Source organism: Podarcis liolepis, assembly GCF_965112155.1.
Source record: "Podarcis liolepis genome assembly, chromosome: 6".
In the NCBI taxonomy this organism is placed as follows: Eukaryota; Metazoa; Chordata; class Lepidosauria; order Squamata; family Lacertidae; genus Podarcis; species Podarcis liolepis.
Genome location: NC_139559.1, coordinates 40,161,879 through 40,189,313, shown reverse-complemented (window position 1 = coordinate 40,189,313; position 27,435 = coordinate 40,161,879). Strand labels below are relative to the sequence as shown.

Sequence of the window (27,435 nt, the reverse complement as noted above, 5' to 3'; positions counted from 1 at the left end):
AAAGAGTGGCTGTGCCCAGAGTGGCTGGGGAAACCCAGCCAGATGGGTGGGGTATTTATTATTTATTTATTTATTTACTTACTTACTTATTTGCACACGCTCTCGCTTACTCTGCACCCAGTGCACTCCCACTGCTGGTTTGGGAAGCAGAGTACATGCAGATAATCCATATCTATCCGGTTGTTACTTATGAAATATTGCATCTTCAATCCAAATTGAGTATAGAATGGCACAGCTGTATTTTAAGATGGTAATGATTACCATAAAGTATACACAGCCAGTGTTTCTGACCCCCTTCTCAGGGTTTGGTAGATGGGTTAAGTTTGAAAGAATGAGGGACAGGTCTGAAAAAAATCCAGTCTAGCCCCACTTGCTCCACTGTCCTAAGGCAAATGCATGTGGGGTAGAGGGAGGAATAGGGGGGAAAGCTGGGTATTGTCTTCCCTCTCCTTCCTGTCAAACTCGACAGGTCTTTATTTAGCTTTATATGCACACAGCAGATTTTAAAGCTACCAGGGCATCTTCACCTTGATCTGTGACTTTCCCAGCCTTACTCACACACTACTCTGTGTTCTGGCTACATGGGTTGGGGAGCAGGACCCCTTGCTGCCTCAGCTGATGGTGATATGTATACATTAAAGGCCTGCATTTGTACAGTCCATGCATCTAGGTCTGATCCACACAGTTAGTCACATCTGAATATCGCTCATATTGCATCTTGACTTTGCCAAAGTGAGAAGCTTAATTTGGATCATGGACCTTCATCCTCTACTTCAGTAGCTATGACTCATACCATTCTCCTACATTGACATTTGCATTTAGCTAGAAATACGTTTTATTTAATTGCTAAATGCCCATGCTTTCATGTTCTGGCTTGAATAAAAGTCTTTACTTTAGATATTTTTAACTGCTAGCTTGGGTCATTTTGAAACACCTACACTCACCTGCTTGCTGTTCTGGTCTTAAGATGTGGAGTTATAAAGTGATTTCTCAGGAGGCTTGGAAAGGTGACCAACTCTGACTAATTTGGAAAGGACGTGGGCTGTCAAACTTCAGTTAATGTGCCACATACACCTGATCAGCATCTTCAGTTTTCTCTTGGGTGTAGCAAACTAATAGAAGGTGGCGGTGATTGAAGTGCCAGCATTAAAACTGATGACCCTAATCTGATTTTGATCTGTAGAAAGTCACTCCAAGGCTGCGGTTGAATGGGGGAAAGTGGAAACCTTGCTTGGACAGGTGGGGCCTCTGTCAGCAATGACGACTAATCCTGCAGCAGTGGATGGCATTATCACCGGGTAGCAGCTATTATAGCAGGTTGCCTAAGTGCCTGTGATGGGAGGCAGGGCCCATTCCATCAGCTCTTCTGACAGACTATCTCCACTGGGCTCCTGCTCCTGAACTTCTTCCCCCTCCGCTCTTCCCTCCCCATCACTTTTCCCTCTTGTGTCATGTATTTCAGATTGTGAGTCAGCAAACAGGGGCCGTCTTGTTTTCATTAATGGTACATAAGCCACTCTGGGAAGTTGTGGGTTTTTTTGCTGAAGAGCAAGTCAAAGATATAAATAAATAAGACATATCATAAATATAAAACTTGTTTGGAAGAAATAAAGAGCAGCACCAGAGTAATGTCATTGTTTTAGTGTTGCTGAGCTGACAAAGTGGTTGGGACATCCCATCCAAAGCAAGCACTTGTAAATGCAGGAGTGGCAGGTTGGGATTGCAAGCTAGAAATAATAACAACAATGCAAATTGTGTATGGGAGAAGTGGATGTTTTGCAGCTGATGAGTTTCTGTTGATGCAAGGCTGAGAACATGAGAAACCAGGCTGCTCCAAGGATGATGACAAGCTTGTGCAAGTTTGCAAGCTGTGCCATTCTTGTCAACTTGAGCATTCTAGAAATCTCTACATAAAGTTTTGCTTAAATACTGTGTGTGTCCTTATCTGGTCATCTAATAATTTATTTAACTCCTTAGAAGTTTTTTGTTAAAACAACAATACAAGCTTCCTCTTTTGAAAAACAAACCCTATAGAAGTTCCTTGCATCTGCACCAGTGATATTTTACTGTCATAGCACGTTCCAGCTTCACACCTAGTCCAGTTTTGTAGATAAAAGTCTGCAGTTAATAATGTAAGACGTGGATCAGGTCATGGCTCCATCTATCTACTCAAGTATCCTGCCGCCTACAGTACTCAGCTAAATGCTTCCAGAAAGCCCACAAGCAGGGGGCATAAAGTCAGCAGCCTTCTTCCACTGTCCCCAGGTATTCAGAGGTACACTGACCCAGAACAAGGACAGTTTCTTTAGCTATCATAGCCTTTGATATACCTCACTTCAGTCAATTATGTTTAATCCCCATAAAAAACTACATGACACACTTTTCAGGCATTATGTTCCCTATGAGTACAATCATATCGACCATGAGAGCAGCTGGCCCGACTCCTGCCATTGCATCGCCAGTGACCTAGCTCTGCTACCATCCTCGTTTTGAAAGTCTGAAGCATGGAATCTGTTCTGTGTGCAGAGACTCCCCACACATTTGACAACCCTGCCAATATAGGAGCCAACTCCTAGGGGTTGTGGGAGCTTTGGTTCCCACAGTAAAATATTTCAGGGGGTTGGGCCTCCACAAAGTTGATGGGCATTCCCATTCAAAGGGTGTGTGCGCACTGCGTCATGTGATCAATTATGTGGGGCAGGGCTAACCTGAGCCCTCACAATGTTTTATGCAAGTTGGCTCCCCTGCCTGCCCGTGTGGGATTGCAGTCAGGTGAATGCCCAAATAGGGGTCGATTCCACATTCCTCTCTGCAGTTTGTGGCAGTGATTTGCATGTATTAGTTATGCATTTTATTTGTATGTTTATTAAATTTTATATGCCACATTTTCTTCCAAGGAGTTCAAGGCGATGTACATGGTTCTCCCCTCTCTTTTATCTTCACAACAACCCTTTGGGTTAGGTTAGGCTGAGAAATAGTGACTGGCCCAAGCTCACACAGTGAGCTTCATGAGGCTGATTCAAACCCTGGCCTCCCAAGTCAAAGTCCAGCACTCTAACCATTACACCACATTGGCTCTTATTATATATGGAGAAGAACTTTATTCTGTCTATCCCGAATCTACTGCTATTCCATTAACAAACACCAGGACAGCTTAAAATATTGAAAACAGGAAGTATACTACCTCCAGAATCAGTGGCAGCATGGCCACTGGCAGAGGAACGGGGATGCGGAGGGAGCGGACCGCCCCCAGTACTACTATTCCGGTAGGGTGCCATCGCAGCACCCCCCCTCCCCGGATACGCGCCACGCACCCCCCAAGCACCGTGCCCCCAGAACGCGGGTCACGTCCCTGCAGGCAGCGCGCCACGCCCTCATGAATGCACGCCACGCCCACGTGTGCTCTCCACCCCCAGTATCGGAGCATGCAGCTTCGCCACTGAGCATGGTTCTGAATACCTGGTCCTGGGAAACAAACATCATGCCCTGCTTGCAGGCTTCCCATACTGTAGGTCATTGTCAGAAACAGGATGCTGAACTAGATAGGCTTTGACCCTTACCCAGGAGAGCTCTCCTTATATTCTTAGATGTAGCTTCAGTTCAGCTTACAATACAAAATGGAGAAACTGAAAGATAGAAATATGAAAGATAAACTAATTATACAATCTGAGGCAGGGGAGATCAATTTGTAAAACCAAGCGAAATCTGAAAACAGTGCAGGCAACAAGAGTCACAAACATTACTGACAGCTAGCGATATGGGAGGACGTGATGGGTTTTGCCTGGCACCTAGAGATTGCAGGGAAGGCAACCCAGCACATATATCTTTTTTTGCGGGGGGGGGGGGGTTATAACTTGGGCACTGCTATTGAAAAGGATTGAAGTAGTCCAAATATAGCAATACCATGGATTTAGTTTAATGGTGTCATTATACTGGTCATTGCATTTTTTACCCTATTCCACATGCCTTTTTTAAAAAGAAGCTGCACAGTAAAAACTAAGACTTTTTAATTGAGCTGTCAACTATCAATTCAGTATTTCTTTCCTGTATAGCCACTGCTATTCCATCAATGTGTAGAAGACTTAATGATTTTTTTGCCCTGGTGTGTCTTGCTTTAGTACACAGGATCTTGTTGGTTGTTAAAGTATAACCATAATATTGCAAGATGCTGAAGAAAATTTTTACACCTGCTCTCTGAGCAAGAAGGTTTAGCTGTGAAGTGGTGGCCAGTGGAGCCTGGTGCCTGTTAGGACTAATAGGGTGGAAGGCAGGGAGACCAACAACAGGTGGTGCCAGAGGCAATAGCAAGTGAAGCTGGAGCCAATGATAGATGGAGTTAACTCATTCTGGTTTTGTCCCCATCCTCCTCCCTGTTGAGTTCTACATGGGCAACAGTGAGCTTGAGGAGGAAGAGGAGGTTGGCATCCAGTGTCACCCACTGGGCTGGTTGCAAGTAAGGAGGCAGGCAGATGGGGGCTGGTTGGGGGCAGGCTGAGTTTGGCAGGACAGTGCTCCATTTCCCTATTGCACCAGCCTCCACTCATGGTAACTGTGTAGATCCTATAGAATGCTTTGTGTTAAGACTCCTTAGATTTTCAAAACGGCTTTTGAAAATGAGATTATATTTCATAAATATTGTAAGCATAATTTCTTAGGGAAGTTAAAGAATGGGAGAGAGTGCTTTTAGTTTCTCCTTTAGAATGCATCCAAGCACTAAGTTCAGGATACTGGAATCCGCCTGACATGAAGGTAAAGGGGGTGGGCGTGGGTAGTTCCATGGCAGCAAATCTGGGAGCTGTATTTGGCTCTCCTTAAACAGGAGTGGGGACACAGGTGGCGCTGTGGGTTAAACCACAGAGCCTAGGACTTGCCAATCAGAAGGTTGGCGGTTGGAATCCCTGTGACAGGGTGAGCTCCCATTGCTCGGTCCCTGCTCCTGCCAACCTAGCAGTTCAAAAGCACGTCATAGTGCAAGTAGATAAATAGGTACCCCGGCGGGAAGGTAAACGGCGTTTCCATGCGCTGCTCTGGTTCGCCAGAAGCGGCTTAGTCATGCTGGCCACATGACCCGGAAGCTGTACGCCAGCTCCCTCGGCCAGTAAAGCGAGATGAGCGCCGCAACCCCAGAGTTGTCCACGACTGGACCTAATGGTCAGGGGTCCCTTTACCTTTACCTTTAAACAGGAGTGAGAAGTGGCAGCTAACCCTGCTGCACTGGGAGACTTATCTTTCCCTTCGACAGCATTATTAGGTGTCGGGTGTGGAAGCAAACAAGTGCATGGCAGGTTGTGCGGAGGGAGTGTGCTAATGTGTGGAGAGTCACCGCAGACACATTTTAAAATGCTGTTTTTGCAAAGGAAGGCGCATGCTGAACTTTATGTAACTGGACAGGTGGCCTGTGGAGAGTTTGGGAGTGGGGGTGGGCAGGGGGGTAGGCTTTTGTTTCAAAGCACATGCCATTATTCTTGGAGACAGTTAACCTGGTGGCTCAGATGCTGAAGGAAGGAAGGTAGTTCAGAGCAGGACTTCAGCCTAACCTTGAGAAATCAAAGGCAGTAAAATATTCTGGGCTTTCTGACTTATGCTCAAAAGAACTGTGCTTCAAGTGCCTCTAACATAGCAATAGGTGACAAATGGAAAAGTCTAACCTGATGAATGGCGATTGCTAAGGTTATGATCAAAACTGCCATTTCTTTTTGTGCCAGCTATGCTGAAAAATCATCCTGACTGTTCTAAAATTAGCTGCAGAACACAAGAGGCACTGGCTGGTTCCTTCACTGGTGTGTTGCTAGGGGAATCTATCCATCTCTCTCTCTCATTTTGCACCAATCCAACTGGTTAGTTTTCAGGGCTGGGACTGAGTGTAGAAGCACCATCATGACAGGCGGCATATTGTGTCTCTAGAGATTAGTATTTTGTTTTTAAACCTCCAATAGATGCCTAACTTCTACTTTTAAAAGTGAATGGGAGGTGCTGTTTGTAGACTTCTAAGTAGCCTTGCTCTGCATCACCACACCCCATGACCATTCCTAAGCTTTTACCACTGTAAGGTTTGTATGTTTTTACTAAAACTAGTTAAAACAGTTTCTGGGCAAAGATGAAATGGATGAGGTTGGTTTTGGACAGCTTTTGTTCAAGATAAGGAATGCATTAAATTACCAAAGGATATGCACCTGGAGAGCAGTGCATTGGAGGTTGGTTAAGTGATATATTTTTAATCAGCTGCTCTCATCTCTGTCCCTACCTTTTGTGAATGTTGTTATGGACACTGAGGAGCTAGGAGCAGGCTGTCTCCTCCCCTGATGGTGTAACTCGACTTCTCTGTGTGTGTGTCTCAAACGGTGCCAATCAAAATCAGCTGAGGTGCTGACAGCCTCCCCGTTAAGAACCCGCTGCAGAAACTGCGTGAGAAATCTTGCAAGAGGAAGTGGCTCAACTCTGCTCGACAGAAAGCAAGCAGGAAGGGGTGGGGGAGAAGGAGGGAGGTGATGCCGTTCTCGCAACCAGCCTCCGTGGGCTGCAGGCAGGAGAACCAAGCCACAGATGGGGAATGAGTTTCTGAGCAGCCGCCACCACCATCACCAGCAGCAGCAGCAGAGAAGCCCCTTCGGGTCTGGCACCACCCTCTCCACTTCTGGCAATGCTTAGTCCGAGAAGGGAGGTTGGTGGCTGAAGAGAGGAGAGGTGATCCCCAGCTAGGCTCGTTTCTGCCTTAAAGGAGACGTCACCGGGTTTGCTCAGCAGAGGAAAACTGTTGCAAAGCATGGCAAGTGGGAGCTGGAGAGGCTGAAGCCGTGCTTGCTTGCTTGCTTGCTGCTGCTGTGATTGCCTGGAACTGGATTGGGAAACAGCGCTGCTGCCGCAGTGAGCGGAGAATCCGATGGTTACCTGGCTCTCTGGCTCACTGGAGGGCTTCACGTGCGCCCAGGACCCGGGATCCCCTCTCGGATGACGGTCGACAACAGCATGAGCAGTGGCTACTGTAGTTTGGATGAAGACTTGGAGGACTGTTTTTTCACAGCCAGGACCACCTTGTTTAGGAGCGCTCAGAGCAAATTTGCCGCAAAGGTAACGAGCTGTATGGCAGTTCCGTAGCACCCCCCCCCCAATAATCTGTATGCAAAACCTATTTCTGGCTATCAGCATTTAATGATATTCTAGAGGCATTCGTTCATTTGCAGTGCATGGGTAGCCTTGCTCAGCTGCAATGGCTTGAGAGCTTATCTTAATGTCATTTCCCTCTTTCAAACTCTGATCTCTTCATAGTCGCCCAAGTGCTTGACTTTGACACCTGTTAACTCTGACATTCAGGGAACAGCAGTCTCACAGAGACCCTGTAGTTGTCCTTCACATGTAATATTTCTGAACGTCTACCTTCTCAAAGGGTGTGTGAGATCGGTTGCTAAACTGAATGAATGACGTTGAACTGTATCGTCAGCGCATTAAGTCTAGTGAGACTGCCAGTGTTTTGTTTAATTTAAAAAATGCATTATTGCTTGGAAGATTTTTATCCTGGTGTGGATATAATGAGTCAGAGACTGCTGGCTAACTTGCATATACATGTAATTATGATTCTCAGAGCTGATGGGCATATTCCATTGCTCCATATAGTCATATAAACCTAATATGAGGGAATTTTTTGTCTGCTCCTCTGGTTTTACATGGGTTTTAGAATTATGAGGCTACAACAAAATAAAATGAATTAAGCTGATCTTGCCCTTTTTGCTTCCACCATGCAATGTATTTGCAGTGACTGTAATGACTAAATGAAGGCTTAGCAGGGTGGATTCAGTTTAAATCATGGAGATTTAAAATTGCCACAAAAAGAGCAATATAAATCCAGCTTCCCGTGTTGTAATCTGCATATTTCCTGAACGTAAGCAGCAGCAAATTAGTATGTGTGACAGTTAAAACACAGTGGTTTTTATGCATGTATGAGGAAAAGGGGACAGTTGTGAAATTAATGGGTTTCTTTGCACACATGCATTGAGCGAGATCACTTACTCTGAGGATTAAGTGCTCAGAACTTTCCAGAAGTAATGGCTTATAGTTACTGGGCAGAACAGTGGAAGTAAATGCTGAAGCTGTTTAGCTGGTAGCCATAAATATTCATAATTTTGAGAAATGAACACTTTGCAGAACTCAAGCTTTTTTGTTGCAGGAGGCGGGGGGGGGGCGCCTAGGAGAGAAGAAAAAAAAAAGTCCCAAGAAGGTGGGTTTTGGGATGATTCAGGATTGTGTCTTCTGGGTCCTAGCACCTGTGTCAGTCCCTGAGCCCAGTAGGAAGATCACAAGAAGAGCAATACAGAGCAATACATAAGCTTTTGTTGTCTCTCTAATGCTCAATCTCAAAAGTTAAAACTTTTCCCCCTGCCACTCCTAATGCTTTTATATAAAATATTAATGAACACGTTGATGGAGAACCACCCATCTCTCTTTAACAGACTAGTCAGGTAAATGTCAGGATATTTCTATTAAATTTAGGTTTCATTTTAGAGCTTGGATACTTTTGAACAGAAAAAATGCCATAGCTGAAACAAAACAATGTTCTGTTTTATTTTATTAAAAAAATACTTAAGATTTTATCTTTAAGGTATCACTTCTTCTTCTTCTTCTTTTTCTTCTTCTTCTTCTTCTTTATTGAATTTATATACTGCTCTATACCTGGAGGTCTCTCAGCAGTTCACATAAACGGATTACAGTATATAAAATTAAAATAAAAGGAATAACCCAAAAATACCCCCCTCCAAAGAACCACATTTTAAAAGTGTATGGGATGTAAATCAGATCACCCAAAGGCCTGGTTGAAAAGGAACGTTTTTGCCTGGTGCCTAAAGGTGTATAGTGAAGGCGCCAAGCGAACTTCCCTGGGGAGAGCATTCCACACACGGAGAGCCACTGCAGAGAAGGCCTGTTCTCGTGTTGCCTCCTTCCGGACTCTCACCCTGAGGCTTAGACTTTCAGGCTTAGGCTTTCAGCAAGAGGTCAACAACCATATACTGTCCAGCCTTATTATACAAGCACTCCTCCCCCACTTAGGCGTGTTCTACTTGCATGCTACCACATATAGGCATGGTGCTGGAAAATAAATAAATAGAATCATGCCAGGAAATGGTGGGAGAGAGCTGAAGAGCCCTTGTAGCTTGAAAGGAGACCCGTCTGAGCCCAAAGAGGATGTCGCTGCGGGCGGATGAAGCCCCAAAGACAGCTGAGGTGCCGTGGGACTTTCTTTAAGCTGCTCAGCCTCCCTGCCTAATAGCTGATGAGCAAGGTAGCACAGCCACCGCTGCCACCGCTTTCCCATGCCTCCTCCAGTTGGTCCCAGAGCTTCAACTCTAGATATTTTGGTACCAATTGGTGAGGGAGCAGGTGTTAAAGCTGGAGAGCTGGGGAAAATAGACATTTAGAGGCGTTTTAGAGGGTGCTCCCCACTTTATGCAATTTTACTTAGGCACGCGATGGCCCGGAACATAACCCCTGCATAAGTGAGGGGACGCCTGTGTTACTCTCAGGACTATATCTATTCCAAAATGCTATGAAGCAATATGAAGATTAGGCACATATTTGCAGTTGTTCAAATTCTATCAATATGTTTGTGTTTATGATATGTTTTCAAGGACTTGGAGGTAATAGAGGCTTCCTTGCTTTGGCATATTCCACCCCTACCTTTCATGTCCCATCATGATTAAAACTAGTTTTGCAAATTATGATAAACTGTACCATAGAAAATTTAAATGTAGGCTCAGATCCATGCTGCTATGACAAATTATACATGCATACCCATCCACATCAGTGTGACATTCCCAGCTATATTCTGGATAGTGTCCATGATACTTTTCTATCCCGGTGCAGATTTGAAACTTTGCTTAGCCACACGAGTGCTCATGTAGTCATTTTTTTTAAAGGAAAAGATAGCAGTAGGGCTACACTCTTGCACACAACAATGTCCCTGACTTCAAGAATATTTTCACATCTTTACAAGCCCATTTTAACCTGGGCAGTTGGCTCTTGTCCCTCCAGTACCAGAGTGAGCTTCTCCAAGTTTGTTTGCTTTTATAAAAAGGAAGTAAACAGGTTCTTCTGCCCGCAGTGACCCTCTCATTCTCCTTCCCCTTCATTATCATTACATGGTGACCAAGGCACTGAAGCAGGATCAGGGTTGATAACTCTGAAGCAGTAAGAGGGAAGTCAGTCCCGCAGAAAGGATTATACTACATTGGTTCACCAGCCAGCTGGGTTTGTCTAAGGGAAAGACATTTTAGACAGGAGTCTAGTTTTGCACCGGAAAAGGAACCCTAAAGCATTGAAAGATTTTGATCAGTATAAAACAAGCATCGGGTGAAATCCCTTGCATAGAAGTTTGAGCCTAAAGCTGCTTTTAGCTCTAGAGGAGGAAGTGATGTCATACCTCGGTGGTCATCTGCTTCTGTCTGTGGAGAAATGTATTTCAATTGATTTTTGTGCCCTTTCGGTGCCAGAAAGAATAATTGTTTGGGGCTCATCTTTCTAAAAAGCGTTGCAAGCATACTTTACAGATCTATTCTTGCCACGTGGTTTGGTGCTGTTCCACAGTCTCCTCTTTTCCTGCTTCTTTCCTCCCCCCACCCAACTATTCTCTCTGGATTTCCTGTGAACCAGAAGGGATTTTTCTTTAGGTTAGTTTAATAACCTGCCTCATCTGCTGCCATTTTTCCTTTAAAAAAAGGCTTTGACTGAGTCATGTCTGTAGGCAATCTAAAAGATCAAAATCTTCTATATGTTTCTACTCCAGTGCACATGTTGTTCCTTTCTTTTTGTGTGGAGGCTAGAAATGTAGAAACAGCCAGACAATATCAATGAGTTGGCCTATCTAGCCAAAATTTCCTCTTTCTGAAATGACAGCTAGCACCAGATGCTTCAGAGGAGGGTGCAAGAGCACACAGATAACTCACACTCCATTATGTGGGATAATTTGCCTCCGTTTAAGAAATTCTGAAATCATTAGTGACTTTGGACTTAAGCCTGGAACATGGGGGTTGGTTTCTCTCTTTCACTGATACCATGAACTATTTGCATTCTGTTTTGTGTGAGAATTGCTGAAAAACTGAAAAGTCAAGTTTGGGGCAAGGTCAATTAGACCTTGACTGTCTTTGCCAGAGCTTCATGGCATTTCTTCTATGAACATTCAGTATGTATCAAAAAGCTTAAAGGTAAAGGACCCCTGACAGTTAAGTCCAGTCGCGAACGACTCTGGGGTTGCGGCACTGATCTCGCTTTAAAGGCCGAGGAGCCGGCGTTTGTCCGCAGACAGTTTTTCCGAGTCATTTGACCAGCATGCCTAAGCTGCTTCTGGCGAAACCAGAGCAGTGCACGGAAACGCTGTTTACCTTCCCGCCGGAGCAGTACCTATTTATCTACTTGCACTTTGACGTGCTTTCGAACTGCTAGGTGGGCAGGAGCAGGGACCGAGCAACGGGAGCTCACCCCGGCACAGGGATTCGAACCACGACCTTCCGATCGGCAAGCCCTAGGCTCAGTGGTTTAGACCACAGCACCACCCGCGTCCCTATAGTTTATTCCTTGCTCTGCTTGATGGCCAACCTAAGAGAAATATCTCTGGAAAGCAAGAAGACAAGTTGTTTGAGCTTATGCTGGTATGAATAGACAAGTAGAGTGGAAGGTCTTCCATGTTGCTGTACCAGTGCCTGATCCATGCTTCAACCCTGGTGGCAATGCAGTGCCATGAGTTGCAGCATTGTGCTCATGGGCAATTCCTGCATCTGGCTGTGTCCCAGCTGCAAGTGAACCCTATGCAGGTAGATTCAAATGTAATTGTGTACAAATGAAAAAGTAGATGAGGTTGTAGGTGTTAGGATATAGTTCCGTTCCACCTTAAAAGGGACCAGGCATGACTGTTGTGTGTCACATGCCTGTTTACTTCCAGCACAGTCTGCTGGGAACTTCCGTTTGTATATAGCTTTTGTGTTACTGCTGTTTTGCTGGAGACGAAGGGAAGCTGGCATGTTTTCCTCTGTTCCTAACTACGCTGAATAAAATGCTGTACGTTATGCTTACACATCTCTCTGTCTGCCTCTTCTGCTGTGAGATGATTTACACACTCTGCTGACAGAGCGTGCCCGGGTCTCTAAACGTATCTGAGGCTCGTGTCGCTGTTTGATGCTGTTCCAAGGGAGACCAGCTGCCGGCCAGTGGCTGGAGCCAGCTGGGGGCCTGCCTGATGCCTGCCTGATGCCCCCGTCTTCCCAGCAGTATCCCAACAGTAGGTTCTGTTCTTTTCCACGATGTACCAGTCTACAACATTTGATAGATAAAATTGAGTATTTGGCTTCTTGAGAAACTGAAGAGCATCTCTGAGGTCCAGGCCTTAAGCTGTGTCCAGATTCTGGGCTACAGACTAGCGTTCAGAGCAAAGCTCCCTGCCTCCATTCAATATTGTATTAATATTCTGTTTGCTGCTTTGACGGCCTTCAGTCCAAAAGGTGGTACATAAATAAACCATAATATCTTCATTCATGTTATCATGCAGCTGAACATATTTGGAGGAAAATGTAAGAGATCCATGCTCTCCTCATCTGCCATCTACCTAGCCAAACAACACAGCTGTATTTTTCTGACTCTCCCCACTTCTAGGAATCCTCAGGGCCTTCTCTATCATTTGATGATCTGCCAAGGTCTGTCCCACTTCTTCTCTATTATTTGATGATCTGCCAAGGTCTGTCCCACTTCTTCTCCACATTGCACTCTCTGTCCAAGACGTTGCCATCTCCTACTGTTCTAAAATTGAAACCATATGCTGTGATCTCTCTTCCTCCATCCCACTCTGCAAATTGCCCCTTCTCCTCCATCTTCCTCTTCCTTTCCTCCCGCTTTGTCTCACTTGAGGAATTGACTGGCCCATGTGCTCATCTAATGCCTCAACATCCCACCTTGACTCTATCTTCTTCCATTTCCTGATTGCCATCTTCCTCCTCACCATTATCCCTCCCCTCCTTTACATAATCAACCATTGTTTCTCTTGTGACTCCTTCCACATTGTATTTAAGTATGCCATTGTTTTCATACAAACCACCTCAAACCCATCTTCCCTCTCCAACTAATGTACCTTTGCTTTCAAACCCCTGGAGTCTACCATTTCAATTTTCTCTCCTCCAGCCAACTTCTTAATCTGCCACTAATCTGGTTTTCACCCTTTGCACTCCACTGAAACTGCTCTTGCAAATGTAAGTGAAGATGTGTGTTTGTGCACCTGTGAGTGAGGATGTGTGTCTGTGTTTGCATGACAATGAATGCAGAGGACATAAAGGTTGCCCACCCCCCTGCCTTATGCTTTTGAACACTTTTCACATGTCTTTGTCTCATGTGGAAAAGTCAAGATCTTCTGAGTGTCATCCTGTGACAACGAGTTCCACTAGATTATAAAGGTTGCTTCATTCTCTATTCTATACCAGAAGTACGCTGAACATATTGGAAGTGAAGTACTTATTCACTTCTAACTTTCTTTACCAATAATGACATTTTCTGTTACAAACAGAGGTCATCATGGCATATTTTCTATAACCCCCCCCCCCGCGCGCGCTCCCCGAATTCCTGTGTTGTGGGAACTGGCATTCTTGATAAATTATTCCTTGCTATCTGTGCGTAGCATCACATTGCATTTAATGGGAATTGTAAGTAGCTAGCTTCTCCCTCCCATGGCTTTTGGGTGGCTGGAGGGTATAATTTAAGACTTTTAAGAAATTGTTGCCGTCACCATTAGAGGGGCTGTTAAAACTGTATGATTACTTTTGGCACGGATTGTTGTTGGAAGGTTTAACAGAATGACGGGCATGGCATGTACTGAACAGTGGGGGTAACTTGCCCCTTGCAGCACCCAGCATTCTTAAGGAAGTGAATGTCAAATTATGGTAAAAAGGATTTAGGAACAAATCATGTCCTAATAGGGTAAAAGAGCAGATGATTTACAAAAGGGTAATTGATAATCTCAAAAGCACTTTGATCACCTTAAGAACCTCCTGCTGATTGCTGGGCTGTTGGAATGAAGCTGATTGCTTATGGTAGGAAGGGTGAGAATAATTGCATATTGTATGTAACAAATAGGAAGCTTTTCCTATTTCTGCCACAATTGTGAATCACATAAACTAAATGCTCCCCGACTCCAGGTTTTAAATGCAAGCTGTTTGGTTAAACATGGGTCTCTCCGTGTGGATGGAGTTTTCCCTGCACCTCCAAGAATCTTCTGGGATTGTTATTGGAGGGGAAAAACAGGTGCAGCCTTTAAATATGGCCTTTGTACAACTCTTGTGGAGACACACAGCTGTATATATGGGGGTGCAAATTTTCAAAGATCTGTAACCTCTCATTATTTCAACAGAACTGTGCAGGGGAAATCATGCTGGCTTTCCTAGCGCTTGACCCTTTTGTCTCTCCAAATGCAGACTAATCACCGGGGATGTATGTTACAGTGAAACTGAACCTGCAACCTAATACTAAGGTCTCTTGTTGTGGGTGGTTGTGTGGTGCTCTGTCTTATAATGAAATTCAATAGGGACTGTAATTCTGAGATGCATAGGATTATGGCACTGAATCTTCTAACACAGACTGATGTACTAAGGGTTATATGATGCTTCTTGACCAAACAGTAATGTTATATATGATACTTTATATAGATCAACTCTCTTTCTCTCTGTGTGTGCCCATTTATATATATGATATTTTTAATTTGCAGGTACATTATAGCTAACTTTTATGTTCCTCTCATCCCGTCCTCTCCCTTTTAGTTTTCCGTCTGTTGACTTTTTTCTTCCAGCAATTATTTTGAGCTCCTAAAACTGACACAGACCAACCTGCAGCTGTTGGGAATTAAACTCTAACTTAGTAGCCTGGTTCACACATGGCACTAAGCCAGTGGTTCCTAAACGCCCCCCCCCCCACACACACTATGGACCACTTGAAAATTGCTGAGGGTTTTGGTGGGCAATTTAAATATTTTTCTGTCTGCTGTAGGAATTCACTATGCTAGAAGCTGTATAATTCTAATTGCATTCCTTCTTTTGTTTGCTTTTATTTGTTTACTTCCTTTCGCTCTGTCTTTCGTGTACCTAAGCCTCCTCTCTGCTCCTTTCCCTCTACCCCTCAGGTCATTTCTGGTCACCTTGTGGATGGACCATTGGGTTCATAGAACAATGGAGCAGCTGCTATACTCACTGCTCTTCACAGGCAGCCATGGACCACCTGAGTGAAGTTCACAGACCACCAGTGGCCCACAGGCAACAGTTTGGGAACCCCTACATTAAGCCAATCTATGGCTTAGCAAGATCATTTGTTCAGTCCTCCTAAACCATACTTTGACTTAGTGTGATGTGCAAACCATCCCTATATTATATTATATTATATTATATTATATTATATTATATTAACCTCACCCCAAAGACTCATTCCTCCATTGTCTCCTGTGACAGATGGATGCCAGCTACTGAGCCAAAATGCCATAGCTCCAGTCTGATAGTATTTGGCACCATAGTGTGAGACCAGATACAGAAAAAGTGTGTGTGTGTTCCAGCAAATGCCTCATGTTGCCAGAAAGATGAGTCAATTAGCATGTTCTAGTGAGTTATTTCACACAGGAGCTTGTTGAGACAGGTAACTAATCAAATATGTGGAGGAGGAAAGGAACTGAAGAAATCCTGATCTGGCAAACCTGTGAGGGTGGGGAGAGGAATTAAACAATATTTAATCTGGAAAAAATAGGGAATTTAATCTGAAAAAAATAGGGAGTTAACCTTAACATGAGGGGTCCAATGGTACACAGAACAACATCCTTCAAACCATTCTCCCCCTGCTTGAAAATATTTGCTATGTTGATATTTCTAGCAGTGTTGCTATGGTACCATGTAATACTGCAGGCAGACTGACTTCCTGGCTTGCTCTTAAATTCGCAGCAGATAACTTAAAAGTTAAAACACCTCACTTGTGCAGAGGAGAGGCTTTCTTGCATCTGCAAATCAATGTTGTTGTTGTTGTTTTGTTTAGTCGTTTAGTCATGTCCGACTCTTCGTAACCCTATGGACCAGAGCAGGCCAGACACTCCTGTCTTCCACTGCCTCCTGCAAATCAATAATAGTGCTCATTTTAAACCTGAAGGTAGTGGTTAGTCTGTTCAGTTTCCCATAAGAATGTTAGGTTTGGAGACTGAATATAGGACTGAGATTTCCACTGTTCTGTAATCAGTATGCTTAGTGAGTGCTGTAATATTAATGGGTGTGATTTTTCATTTTAGCTGAGAGAGTATTGCAATGGAGTTTCATACTAGTTGGGGTGTTCTCCAGTCTGGGGTCCTGTAGCTTCCATCTGCCCCAGCCAGCATGGCCAATTGTCAGGGATGATGGTAGACTAGCAACACTTGGAGGTCACCAGGTTGACGAAGGCTGGTACAATTCTGTTATCACAATTTACAGAATTATACTGAATGAGTGCACTCTGCTTACATTGTGACTAGTCACCAGTTACAACTTGGTTTTGTGAATGGGTTTTTCATTAAATTGTCAACCTGCTGTAGTCTCAGTGAACTTGAGTGTGTGCAAGAATGCCAAGTTCCTTATTGCAATGTTTTGCAAGAATAGTATATGCAATAACAATGTTAATCAACATGTAATGGGGGCAGGAAGGGAAAGATGGTTGTTGACTTTGCCCTAGCCAGCAACATCTTACCTTCACTTTGCAGTGGTGTCCATGACATTTGACAACGTGGAATGAAATGGGAGAATTCGGTTAAGACATTTGCATGTTATCCTATACTTTTTTGTCAGAGCAGAAAAAAACCCTTGTGATGATTGCTATGGTTACTAACCTCATTTTTAATTTATCTAATGATTCTCTGTACTGAGTTACAGGTGAGCAAAAATCCAGGTGCTTTTTCAGTCCTGCTCCATTTCTTCTAGTTCTTTCTGCATGGGCAGCCTCATGCAACAGGAACATGGCATTTAGCATGGGGGCCTCAACTGGTCCAACGTGTTCATCATATAGAGTCCAGTATATAGACTTAAGCAGTATAAAAATTGTAGAAGTAATCTGTCTCACTGGCATCCTTGATTGATTAGGTCTAGTTCCATCTAGTGCAACATATTTTGGAAAGAATTCCAGCCACCAGCAGGTATTAGTTGGTCAGGTGCATATGAGCTGTGGACCACCAGTGAGTTGCTGTCTACCTACCTTCTGGTATACTAAGGCATCCGATCTGCTACACTGGTTTTACTGTGGACAGGCACTTAGAGTAAAAATCCTTACCAAAAAAACCCATCCAATTTCCCCCAACACCAATACTTGGGACGATCTCCAAAGAATTATTGTGGCACCACTGAACGCAATTCGGTTGAAGCCTCATTATGACTGTGATCTACCAGTTGAAGATCTGCACACTTGGAAGTGACCTTGGCAGCTAGGAGTACAAGCCAGTGTTGCTGAACAGCCTAATTTAGCTTAGAACGGTGCATTGTGGATGATGTAGGAATGCTCTTGCTTAAAAGGGCAAGCTCACCCCAAGTCCTTCCCATGACGTGGTATCACTTCCCCATGTTGTGATGATACTGCATTGTGTGCTTCCCCACCCATATTCCATCCCATCGGCCACTTCTGAAAGTAATCAAGGAAGTGCACAGTCTATAAGCTTTAGCATGACAATTAAAAATGGTCTTAATGAGGTGGAGGTGATGACAATTTGCTGTATGTTGCTTTTTCTCAGTTGTTGCCTAGAGCAATAGTGCAGTTTTCCTTAGCTTGATTTTGGAAATTTCCATAGCCCAGTAAGTCTTCCTGGCTAGAAAGGGGCTTTCAAGACATTGCGCATGTTGCATGTGTTGCTGTGAAAAGCACTTAAAGCTAAAGAGGCCTGGAATTGGAACCTGGAGCTTCTACCGCCCACTGTAATATCCATTAGCAGACAGTGTTTCTTTAGTCTTTCTCTGCTGCTTGTATATGTCCCTGCAGGCATGTTCCTGAATTATTTAAAATATTTACAACACCATGCACCAAAGTTCTGGGCCTGGAGCTAAATTCTGAGTAGACAGTTAGAGTAATTTTTCCATTTAATTTCTAGTAGATTCTACCAATAACAATGCAACATTGTCTGGAAAAATATTTTAAACTGCAGTGTAGTGGTCATCAAGGGAGCTGCTTTTGTAAATCTGGTTTATAAATTGCAGTTCTGAAGCATATTGCTTTATGAGCCAAGTCAGGAACAGTAGACAAAATTGAGATAAGGCAGCTTACGTTATCGAAACTCTGATTATCGGAGTCTTGAATGAACAAACGTACCTCACAGTTGTTCTAAAGCAGTGGTTGGCAATAGAAGGTTTCAGAGTCCAATTCAGCCCACTGAGGAAATCCAGAGAGCCCCTGGGTTGCTAATCCAGAGGAAATACGTATGAGTGGGAGGGAAATGGTGGCTTTGACTATGAGACATGCTGGCAGTCTAACACCATCTTAAAATTGTCCTTTCATAAAACTAGTTTCTTACTAGGCTTCCATGGCTTCTCTTATGCTTCCTTTAGTGGTACATTTGTTTGCATCAGTAGAATGTTGTTGCGCAAGTGAATGCACAAGCAGGTCGCTGATGACTTAGTTGCACAATCTGTTGTGCAACAAGATTCTGTTAGTGCAACTATTGCATTAAAACTCACCTGTTTGCTAGTGCATGAGCACTTGTACCAGCAAACAGAGAACGTTGGGAACAGCTCATATTTCTTAGCCCTCTCCCTGCCCCCCCACCCCCAAAATATCTCTGTTATGACATCCCCCTTCCCCCTCTTTCTCTTCATCTTTTGTTAGGGCAAAAGAATTTATTGTAGCAGATTAGGAGAAGTGCAAACAACTAAGTGCTCCTAGCATTCATGAACCAGCTGACTGAACAGCAGTCAAGACAATTAGCCTTGATGCATCTCTGTTGCAAAGTATTTGTTTACTGTGCCAAGAGGATTTGTCTTGAAACATGTCCATAACTTTGCTTCAGGATGAGAACAGAAATTGTGCTCCGGCGGCGCGGCGGCAGGAGGCCCCATTAGCTAAAGTGGTGCTTCAGGTTAAGAACAGTTTCAGGTTAAGAACGGGCCTCTGGAACGAATTAAGTACATAACCAGAGGTACCACTGTACTGTAAAATGCCAACTTGGTGGTTCACAAACTAAATGTTGGTATTTAAAAGAGATAATGGGTATGACTGATCTAGAATGGGTGAATGAACTCTGGGTGTTACTCATTTTTTCTTTGTAAAGGAATATACTAATCCAAGTATCTAAACTATACCTGATGTGTTGAACACAGATGTACTCTCCATAGCTTAATCCACAATAATTATTGGAGGCAAAAAGGGTTTCTTAGCATTTAAAAGTAGCAGGGCTTTTTTTCCCAGCTGGAACTCAGCAGAATTCAGTTCCGGCACCTATCAGGTGGGTGCCTTCGCCGTTATAAGGCGTTCATGTTGATTTCTGGCACCTTTTTTTCTAGGAAAAAAGCACTGAAAAGTAGCGTTTAGAACTAGAGGCCCCATAAAATATGTTCTTCTTTCTGTGAAATAGGTAAATTAATGTGTAGTGGAGCCAGTGTGGTGTAGTGGTTAACAGCGGTGGACTCGTAATCTGGTGAACTGGGTTCACTTCTCCACTCCTCCACATGCAGCTGCTGGGTGACCTTGGGCTAGTCACACTTCTCTGAAGTCTCTTAGCATCACTCACCTCACAGAGTGTTTGTTTTGGGGGAGGAAGGGAAAAGGAGATTGTTAGCCACTTTGAGACTCATTAAGGGGAGTGAAAGGCGGGATATCAGGTCCAAATTCTTCTTCTTCTTCTTCTTCTTCTTCTTCTTCTTCTTCTTCTTCTTCTTCTTCTTCTTCTTCTTGTTGTTGTTAAAATGGATATCTGGAGCCTCCTTTCCACATGAAAAAAGCAACCCAAGGTTCAAATAGCATAGTTGACAGAAATCTGTTTTATTCTATGGTACTACAGTATTTCAGCAGCAAATAATTTGGTAGTCGCAGCCTCAACAACAATATTTTGATTGAATGTTCACTGAAAGGAAATGGGTTTTCATAGACCTTTTTTGACAGAAGTATGCACCTTAACCTCTCTGACTAAATCCCATTAAGTTTAATGTTTATAAGAAGATGTTGAAGGCTGGGTGCAGTGTATGAGGGTTTCGTAACTGTGCATGTCTGTACATAAGTTTTCTAGGGTGGTGTTTGAAATCTTCTTGAGGCATTCTAGACAACAATGCCCTTCGTGCAGATTTGCCACAGGAGGAATACCAATGAGTCACCTCAGAGCCAGGTATTTTGAGGAGACACCCACTATTAAGAGTTGCAGCATGAAATTTGTTCCAAACAAAACTTGGTTCTGCCAAGCCACACAGAAGGAAAATGCATGGTTACATAAAGTGTCTTCTCCACTTCCAAAGACAGAGTACCAGATTTTATGGAAACAATGTCTCCTGGTTTTGAAATCAGTAAGAGGAATCTTCATTTTAAAAAAAGAACTAATGCTATCAGTTTTGTTGTGGTGCTTGAGTATTCTACAATAATAGCTCTGCTGACAGCTTTTCCCTTTGTCCATCAACCTGATCAATATTTTTGCTTCTCAAAATAATGCCTAGAGAGTCCAACATCTCCAGTTGGATGTCTTCTTCTCATCCATAATAGATATATACTACCTCAAGGATCAAAGGAAGCATGTCAGAGAGGGCTACTGTGCTTTCCACAGGCTTCTGTGTGACTCATGAGGGAAATGAATTAGGTAGGTCTTTTGATCCAAGGTGGTTCTTTTTACATTCTGAAATAGTTAATTTGTGGGACAAAATTCCAAAGATGATACAGGCAGCATTTTGGACAAAATGGCAATAGAGTGTTTCATAAAGAACATAATGTAGGAAACAATATACAGGTGAAGTAAAGGGTCCTAGGCTCTCCAGTGTTTTGAGATCAAGTACATCAGAAAAATTAATAGTGGGCTAGACACTTGACCCTTCATTTCCACCTCAAATAATGCTTAGTCTGCCTCTTATGCAAGTTAAGTAGCAATAAAGGCTTAAATAATAGTATTTCTGAAAGATCTGTCGGAGCAGAGTTGGGTTTGATTGAACTAAAGGTTGAGGTGAATCTAATGACTTTCACCAACAGACTGTCATCTCTGTCCATCTCCTTGTCAAAGCATGTGGCAGCTTTCACAAAAATTAAATTATCAAAGTTAGTGCGTGTGTATATATATATCCTCTTTAGATTCAAGCTAAGCTTGTGCCTACTGATTCCAGGCAACTCTAATTTTAGATGTGTGGCTTTTGGCCTAGAGCAAAAAGCCTTTTTCCAGTCGTAGGCAACCCAGTTGGGAGTTGTGGGAGTTCTTTCAAGTAAAAATGATTGGGGGCCACATAACTACTGCCAATGGTCTAGTCTGAAGGCAAAGCGGGTGAGGACACCCTTTCTCTTCCTTCACTTCTTTCCCCTCCTTCATTCATCCATCCGGTTCTTTCCATATCCATTCATCTTTATTTTGTCACATAGTTGCAGTGTGGCTGCCCTCCACCTTTGCTCGAACCATTCAATTTCCTTCTGCTGAACTAATAGGAAGAATAGTCAAATTTTCACTCACTTTTTGAACTACAAGTAGGGCTTTCCCCTCCCTTCTCATCCTGTCAAGATAGATAGCTTGCTTGATCCTGTTGGGTGGCTTCCTTTAGTTCCAGAAAAGTCAGCCCCCAAGCAAACAACTATTTTTGAATCTCCAATACATCTAATTGCTATGTTTCAGATCTTCTTCCCCCACATACTTTTGGAAGAACAGCAATGGGAGGGAGATAACATTGGATCTTTATATAAATAAACTACACAGCTGCTGTGGGGAAAAGAATAAACAGGTTTTCCTAGCCATTGGCTGAATCTTTTATGACTTGTGTGTTTGGCCCCCCACTCTCCCCATCTTGGCATATATATATATATATATATATATATATATATATATATATATAAAACAAACAATTTCAGATTCAACAAGCTATAGCTTCATAATGTTCACTCTAGAGCATAATGTGGATACAGATGAGCTTCTGCTTCATAAAGATGTGCAGTACGGTTAAAATATGAGGCAACACGACTTAATGTTGGGCAGTTTACACAGATTAATAGTTTCTTTGTTCAGTGTCACTTTAAACTGGTTGAAGCATGATGATACAAGGGTGCAAGCTCATTTGCATTAAAATAATGATGCCATTTACCCAGCCAATTTGCCTTGAAGCAAAGTTCCCAAGCAGTTTTGCACATAGGCCTCTTTGTGATATGTTCATGACTGTCAGTGATCATGTAGGAAGATCACAAATGCGTTGAAATTGCAGAGACTTCAGTGGCAACCTTCCAAGACCATCCCTTCTCTGGCCTGAAAAGTACCAGGGTATAATCTGCATGAAGCCTATTTGGAGTTTGGATAAATTCATTCAGCATACCACTTTTCCAAACGTGGCAGTTCTGCCTGTGTTGGCCACCTGTCTATCAGCACAGCACATAGGAAGACCAACTTGGCCATTGTGAGCTGCCATGTCTGGACAATCAAAGTTGCAATAAAGTTTTAAGCTACAGCGTGTTTCTTCATTCCCCTCAGCTTCTGGCAGAATGCTGAGCTGAAAATGGGAGGTCAATACATCAGTTTGCTGTAAATAACTGAAAGTAAACAAATATGGCTGTATTAATTAGTCTTTATGCTAACCAAGCTCTAGACGTGGGAGGTGAGCCATGGGACATTAAGTGCCTCTGTGTTTGTTAAAAGTTCCTTTTTACCCTGTTTCTGGATCCCTTAAACACAGGATTGGCATATACCTCAGCATGCCCTTTCACTGACCACTAAATAAGTTTGTGTCCATTGGGGGGGGGGCAAGCAGGTGATTTGCTGTAACAGCATGCAGCCCATATGTTTACTGTGAATGTTTGTACAGCTTTTAAAAACAACCCTAAAACCACTATGTTTCCAAATGGCTTCCAACAACCATAATCTCAATCAGTTAGCTGATAACCATGATCACTATGGGATAAGACTTTGAAAATGTTAAAGGCTTGCTAATCACACACCAAATGCAGCCCTGGGTGTTAACTTCCTAGCCATTCAGTTTGTTAGTCCCATGCTTCAGTAATCACTATAGCTCATATTTTCCAAGCAACCACTCTTAATAACTCATATCATGAATTTATGGCTTTTTAGGTAAGTGCTGTAGTTCGGTTAAGAAGCTCCTATGGCTAACTAGGCCATGAACTACATATGTCAAAACCATGAGTATACCAGAATGATAATGCACATTGCATGTTTGTGCTGTTTTGTTCTTATCATGCCATGTATTTGCTTTTGGGTGGGTGCAGGGTGGATGTAATGGAATTATATATATCAAGAATGCTGGGAACACATATCTTAGCCATGGTCGTTGTGTTGGGCCCTAATGAGCCCCTGTCCTGCTCTCTCCACAGAGGACAGTTCCTTGCTGTGGCTGGGGTTCAGATATGACATTTGAAATACACACGTTAACGTAACAGAGATACTGACGTCTTAACGCATAACATGTTGGCTCCTGACTTCTTTATCTGCTTCGATGTGAGTCTAAGGATACAGTAGCCAAGGTGGCAATTCTAGAACATGGATGGTGGAATATTAAGAAATTTAGAATTTGCTGTAGATGAGTGATGCTAGGTGTTATATTCCCAAATTGAGGCCATGCCGTCTTAAGATGTCAAGTCTATATATCCAGAATTACCATTTCCATTGTTTTGAATCAGATGGCCTCTGTCTTGACAAATCAGAGGGGCTGTAATGATCAGAACTGAAGTGTTTAACACATGCACACATACACACATAATTTGTGCTGGTATATTTTACTGAAAATACTTTAAATAAAACTTTAAATGTTTCTCATATTTTAAATCTAGTTGATTTATCAACTATCACTTTTTTCAAATAAAACTAGTTTCAATAAAACAAGATTTCGACTTGCTACATAAGTGTTGAAGCTCAGAAGTGTAGCTCCCTAGGAAGAAGAAGACAGATTGGTGGTAGCATCCCTTCACAAAGCTAAGATGTTGTATATAGTATGATGATAGAAGTAGAAGAATAACTGATGGGCGATGAACAGGTTTAATCACTTGAAAAGCTTTATCGTGTGATTTCCCCTGATCCTGCCCTCTAGATACAAATTTGTCTCTTATATGGCTGGGAATTTCCCAGCAGGACTTTTTCTACCAGTAAGACTGGGGGGGAATTATGCAGATTACTGTATTGAAACTAAAATATAATCACATAGACACTCTTTCTCACAGATAGTTGCCCTAAGTTTTCTCACATATCCTTCCATTCTTAAATCAAGATACAGTATCTTTGAACTTTCTTTGATGACAGGGGTGTGCAATATTTTTTCTTTCATTTTCCCACTCATTTTAAGTCTTTCATTTTGTTTCCATTCCTTTCGGTTGCATTCATGTTTTGTGCTTTCCATTTATTTCAATTAGAGGCTCATCTGGTCATCTGCTGCCTATAACTTTGTTGCATTCCATCCAAATAGCATTATTTTTTCTGGTATACTGTAATTCCCCGCAAAGGATCAGGCCTGTCAGATTTCAGGTGGAAAGGACAAAATGCCCCAACTTTTTCTGTTTGTCAATTTCATTGCTTTGTCCCTTCCTCTCTTTTTGTAACCGGAAAGGTAGCTGCACTGGGCTGTTGGCTGGCTGGCTGAAACCCAACTGTGTGCACCAGTTTCTGTTTTTCTCAGGAAATTATAGGTCCATTATACAACTGAAGATTTGTACCTAGATTTATTTCACCAACCTCAAATATACATGTATCTGCTGTGGTGGAGAGTAGAGGTACCGGTAACTATGGCCTCTTATCTTCAATCCATTTTGTTGCCGAAAGTTCCAGGGAGAATGGTTTCTCTGACAGAAACTAATACAACTGGATTGTTTAAACATGGCAAATGTTTCAGAGTCACTAGGAGCAAGGATTTTATTTCAGCCCTATTCCTGTGCCCGGAGTGAGGGGCATTGTGCAAAAGCAAGCAGCCTTTCTCATGCCAGAGTTTGCAGAGCAGGTGCTAATGACATCCTGTTTTAGTTTTTGGCTATTAATAGCAGGGGTACAATGTGGATATCTAAAGAACAGTAAAATATGAGGGCTGCCTCCTTGAGATGTGCATGAAAATAGCAAAATCAGAAAATGTAAGAAGAACTAGGAAACTCACTAGTGTGTTAAGCTAAGTATATTTTTGGTGTAACATGCTGAAATTTTAGTGTAATGCACTGCTGGATTTCACAGCCTCATCCTCAAAATACACAAACCATTTTGTTTCCCTGCAAATATTCCTTTCCTGAGGAGGGACTCCCGGTGTCACTAGGCTGCATTTCCAATTCAGATGGATAGAAGAATATAGCATAAAGGAATTGGCCTACTATTGTAAGAGTCAGACCTTTTGGTCTGTCTAATGGTAATCTATGATTCTCTCTGATTTCTGGGCCAGTTCTTTTCTCTGCATTTAATATGAGGTCCTATATGGGGATTGAACTTCATACATGCAAAGCTGAATGACCCCTTTCCTGATGGGGGAGGCGGTCTTGTGCAACAAACAGAGCAGGTGTCCCATCGTATACCCACATCCTGTGTTTGTGGAGCATGGTATTGGCAATGTCATGGTCATCACTAGAGTTTCTTAATAGAATATTTCAAGTATTCGCTGAAAATTGGAGCTTGATCTCCCCCTCTGTGGTGTGCTTATTTTCAGTAGTTCTAGTCTGATTTTGCCCTTCATACCTGCCAGTCTTTTTTTCTGTTAGGAGATCACAAACCATCAAAAATTACTCTCATAACAGCCCAGTGATGTGTGACTCACTGACTCAAAACTGCCTAGATTTTTTTTTCGTGTTTCAGCTTTTTGTTCTCTCCCTTCTATAAGGAGGTCAGGCTGACATCCATCTTTCCCCCATTAGGTTTTGTAGGGGAAAGAACCCACGTCTCCTTTATCGATGTCCAGAGCTATAACTACTAAACAACCATACTAGCTGTCTGCATATAGTTGAGGAAGATAGGGCACTTTAACCAGCAGTAAGTGGGTTATGGAAATTACAGGGTGGGTTAACCAAGTAGCAGGTGAGACGTTAGGATTGCAGGATAGGGAACGTAAATGAAAATTGTGCCCATTAAAAAGAAAGGAAAAAGCCGCAGGCAAAACTAAACTGTAAAAACCAGACCATTGTATCCCACATAAAGGAAGGCCTGTTTGTCATGTGTGTGGCACACACTCAGTCCATCAAACGGAGGATTGCCATTTAAGAAAGCAGTAAAATCAACTCTCTGTAGTTTCTCATGCTTTGTGTGTTTGCTCAGGGACCCGCAGGCAAGCTTTTTGCTGCACTTTAGGTTACATTAAAAGCAGAAGCTGTTACCCTTACAAGATTGCCACACTTCCTGTTTTCAGAGTGACAGGATGAAATGAGCTGTTAACAAACATTGTCTTGGTAATCTCTTTGTCAGTATCTACTAAAAAGGAGTAATACTATGATCAGTTCCATTTGCACCGAGATGCTAAAAGAAGGAGCCCTCAGGTTTTTAATGTGTGCATGAGGAGAGAGGACCCAGCCAACAACATACTGTGTATGTGACAATGACCCAAGTACCTACACAAAGACTAGGGAAGTAGATGGGATTAATGCAGTGTACCTTTTAACAGTGATATGAAAACAGGCACGCTTTTTCTGTTGGGGATCAAAGTACAGTAGGTTCATAAGGTCTGGTACGTGTGTACTGAGTTTCATGGGTGCTCAGACTGCCTGCCCAGCTGGTGGTGGATTTCTTCAGTGACCTCATTTTCCTCATTCCCTCCTTGGTGTGCTTCTTGGCACAAAAGCTGCCCAGGTCCCATGGTGTGCTTTGAAAAGGCTGCTCTGCCCCTTGTTTTGCTTTGGTGAGCTGCTGCTGGGACTCACTCTGATCAGGAGGAGGAGGAGGAGGCAGGGCATGCTGCTGAAATGAAGAGTGTAGTGCAGCCTGCCCTGTTGTAGCCGCCATCTCAGCCATGTGGCTGCAGCCCTGGGAGTTTAGCAGTTGCTACCTGGGGGAACCCCCTGATTCCAGGAAAGGATCCAAGCCCATGAGGCTGAGCTGGAAAAACCCAACAAGTTCATTAAATTGGTGCTCAAGGAAGGGAAGAACCTCACTGATACCGCCACAAATATTTTTACTGTCCAGAGAAAGTTACTCCATTCTGTTTCTGCATCTTCAATAAACATTTGGATGGATGAACTCTCTTAACTTTCTGAACAATTTAGAAGAAGAACAAGAGATACCGGCCCTTGGTGTTAATGAAAGTTTGCTGAAGTCTCTAGAAAGTTTAAGAAAACAGCAACTTAGAGCCGTAAAGGCAAAAAACGAGAAGT

The 27,435-nt window shown here is 43.0% G+C and overlaps 1 protein-coding gene across 2 annotated transcripts in view; it reads left to right on the top strand.

Moving 5' to 3' along the window:
- RASSF5 (Ras association domain family member 5) overlaps positions 1-27,435 on the top strand; it is a 103,119-nt gene that overhangs the window by 51,728 nt on the left and 23,956 nt on the right. Inside the window, exon 1 of one of the 2 annotated variants that reach the window (XM_083509006.1) lies at positions 6,203-7,068. The exons of the other annotated variant lie outside the window; for it this stretch is intronic. Within the exon in view, the coding sequence (XP_083365132.1) occupies positions 6,949-7,068 (120 nt within the window). The 5' untranslated portion in view covers positions 6,203-6,948. Of the gene's footprint in view, positions 1-6,202; positions 7,069-27,435 lie in introns of those variants that run through there. 2 annotated transcript variants of the gene reach the window in all.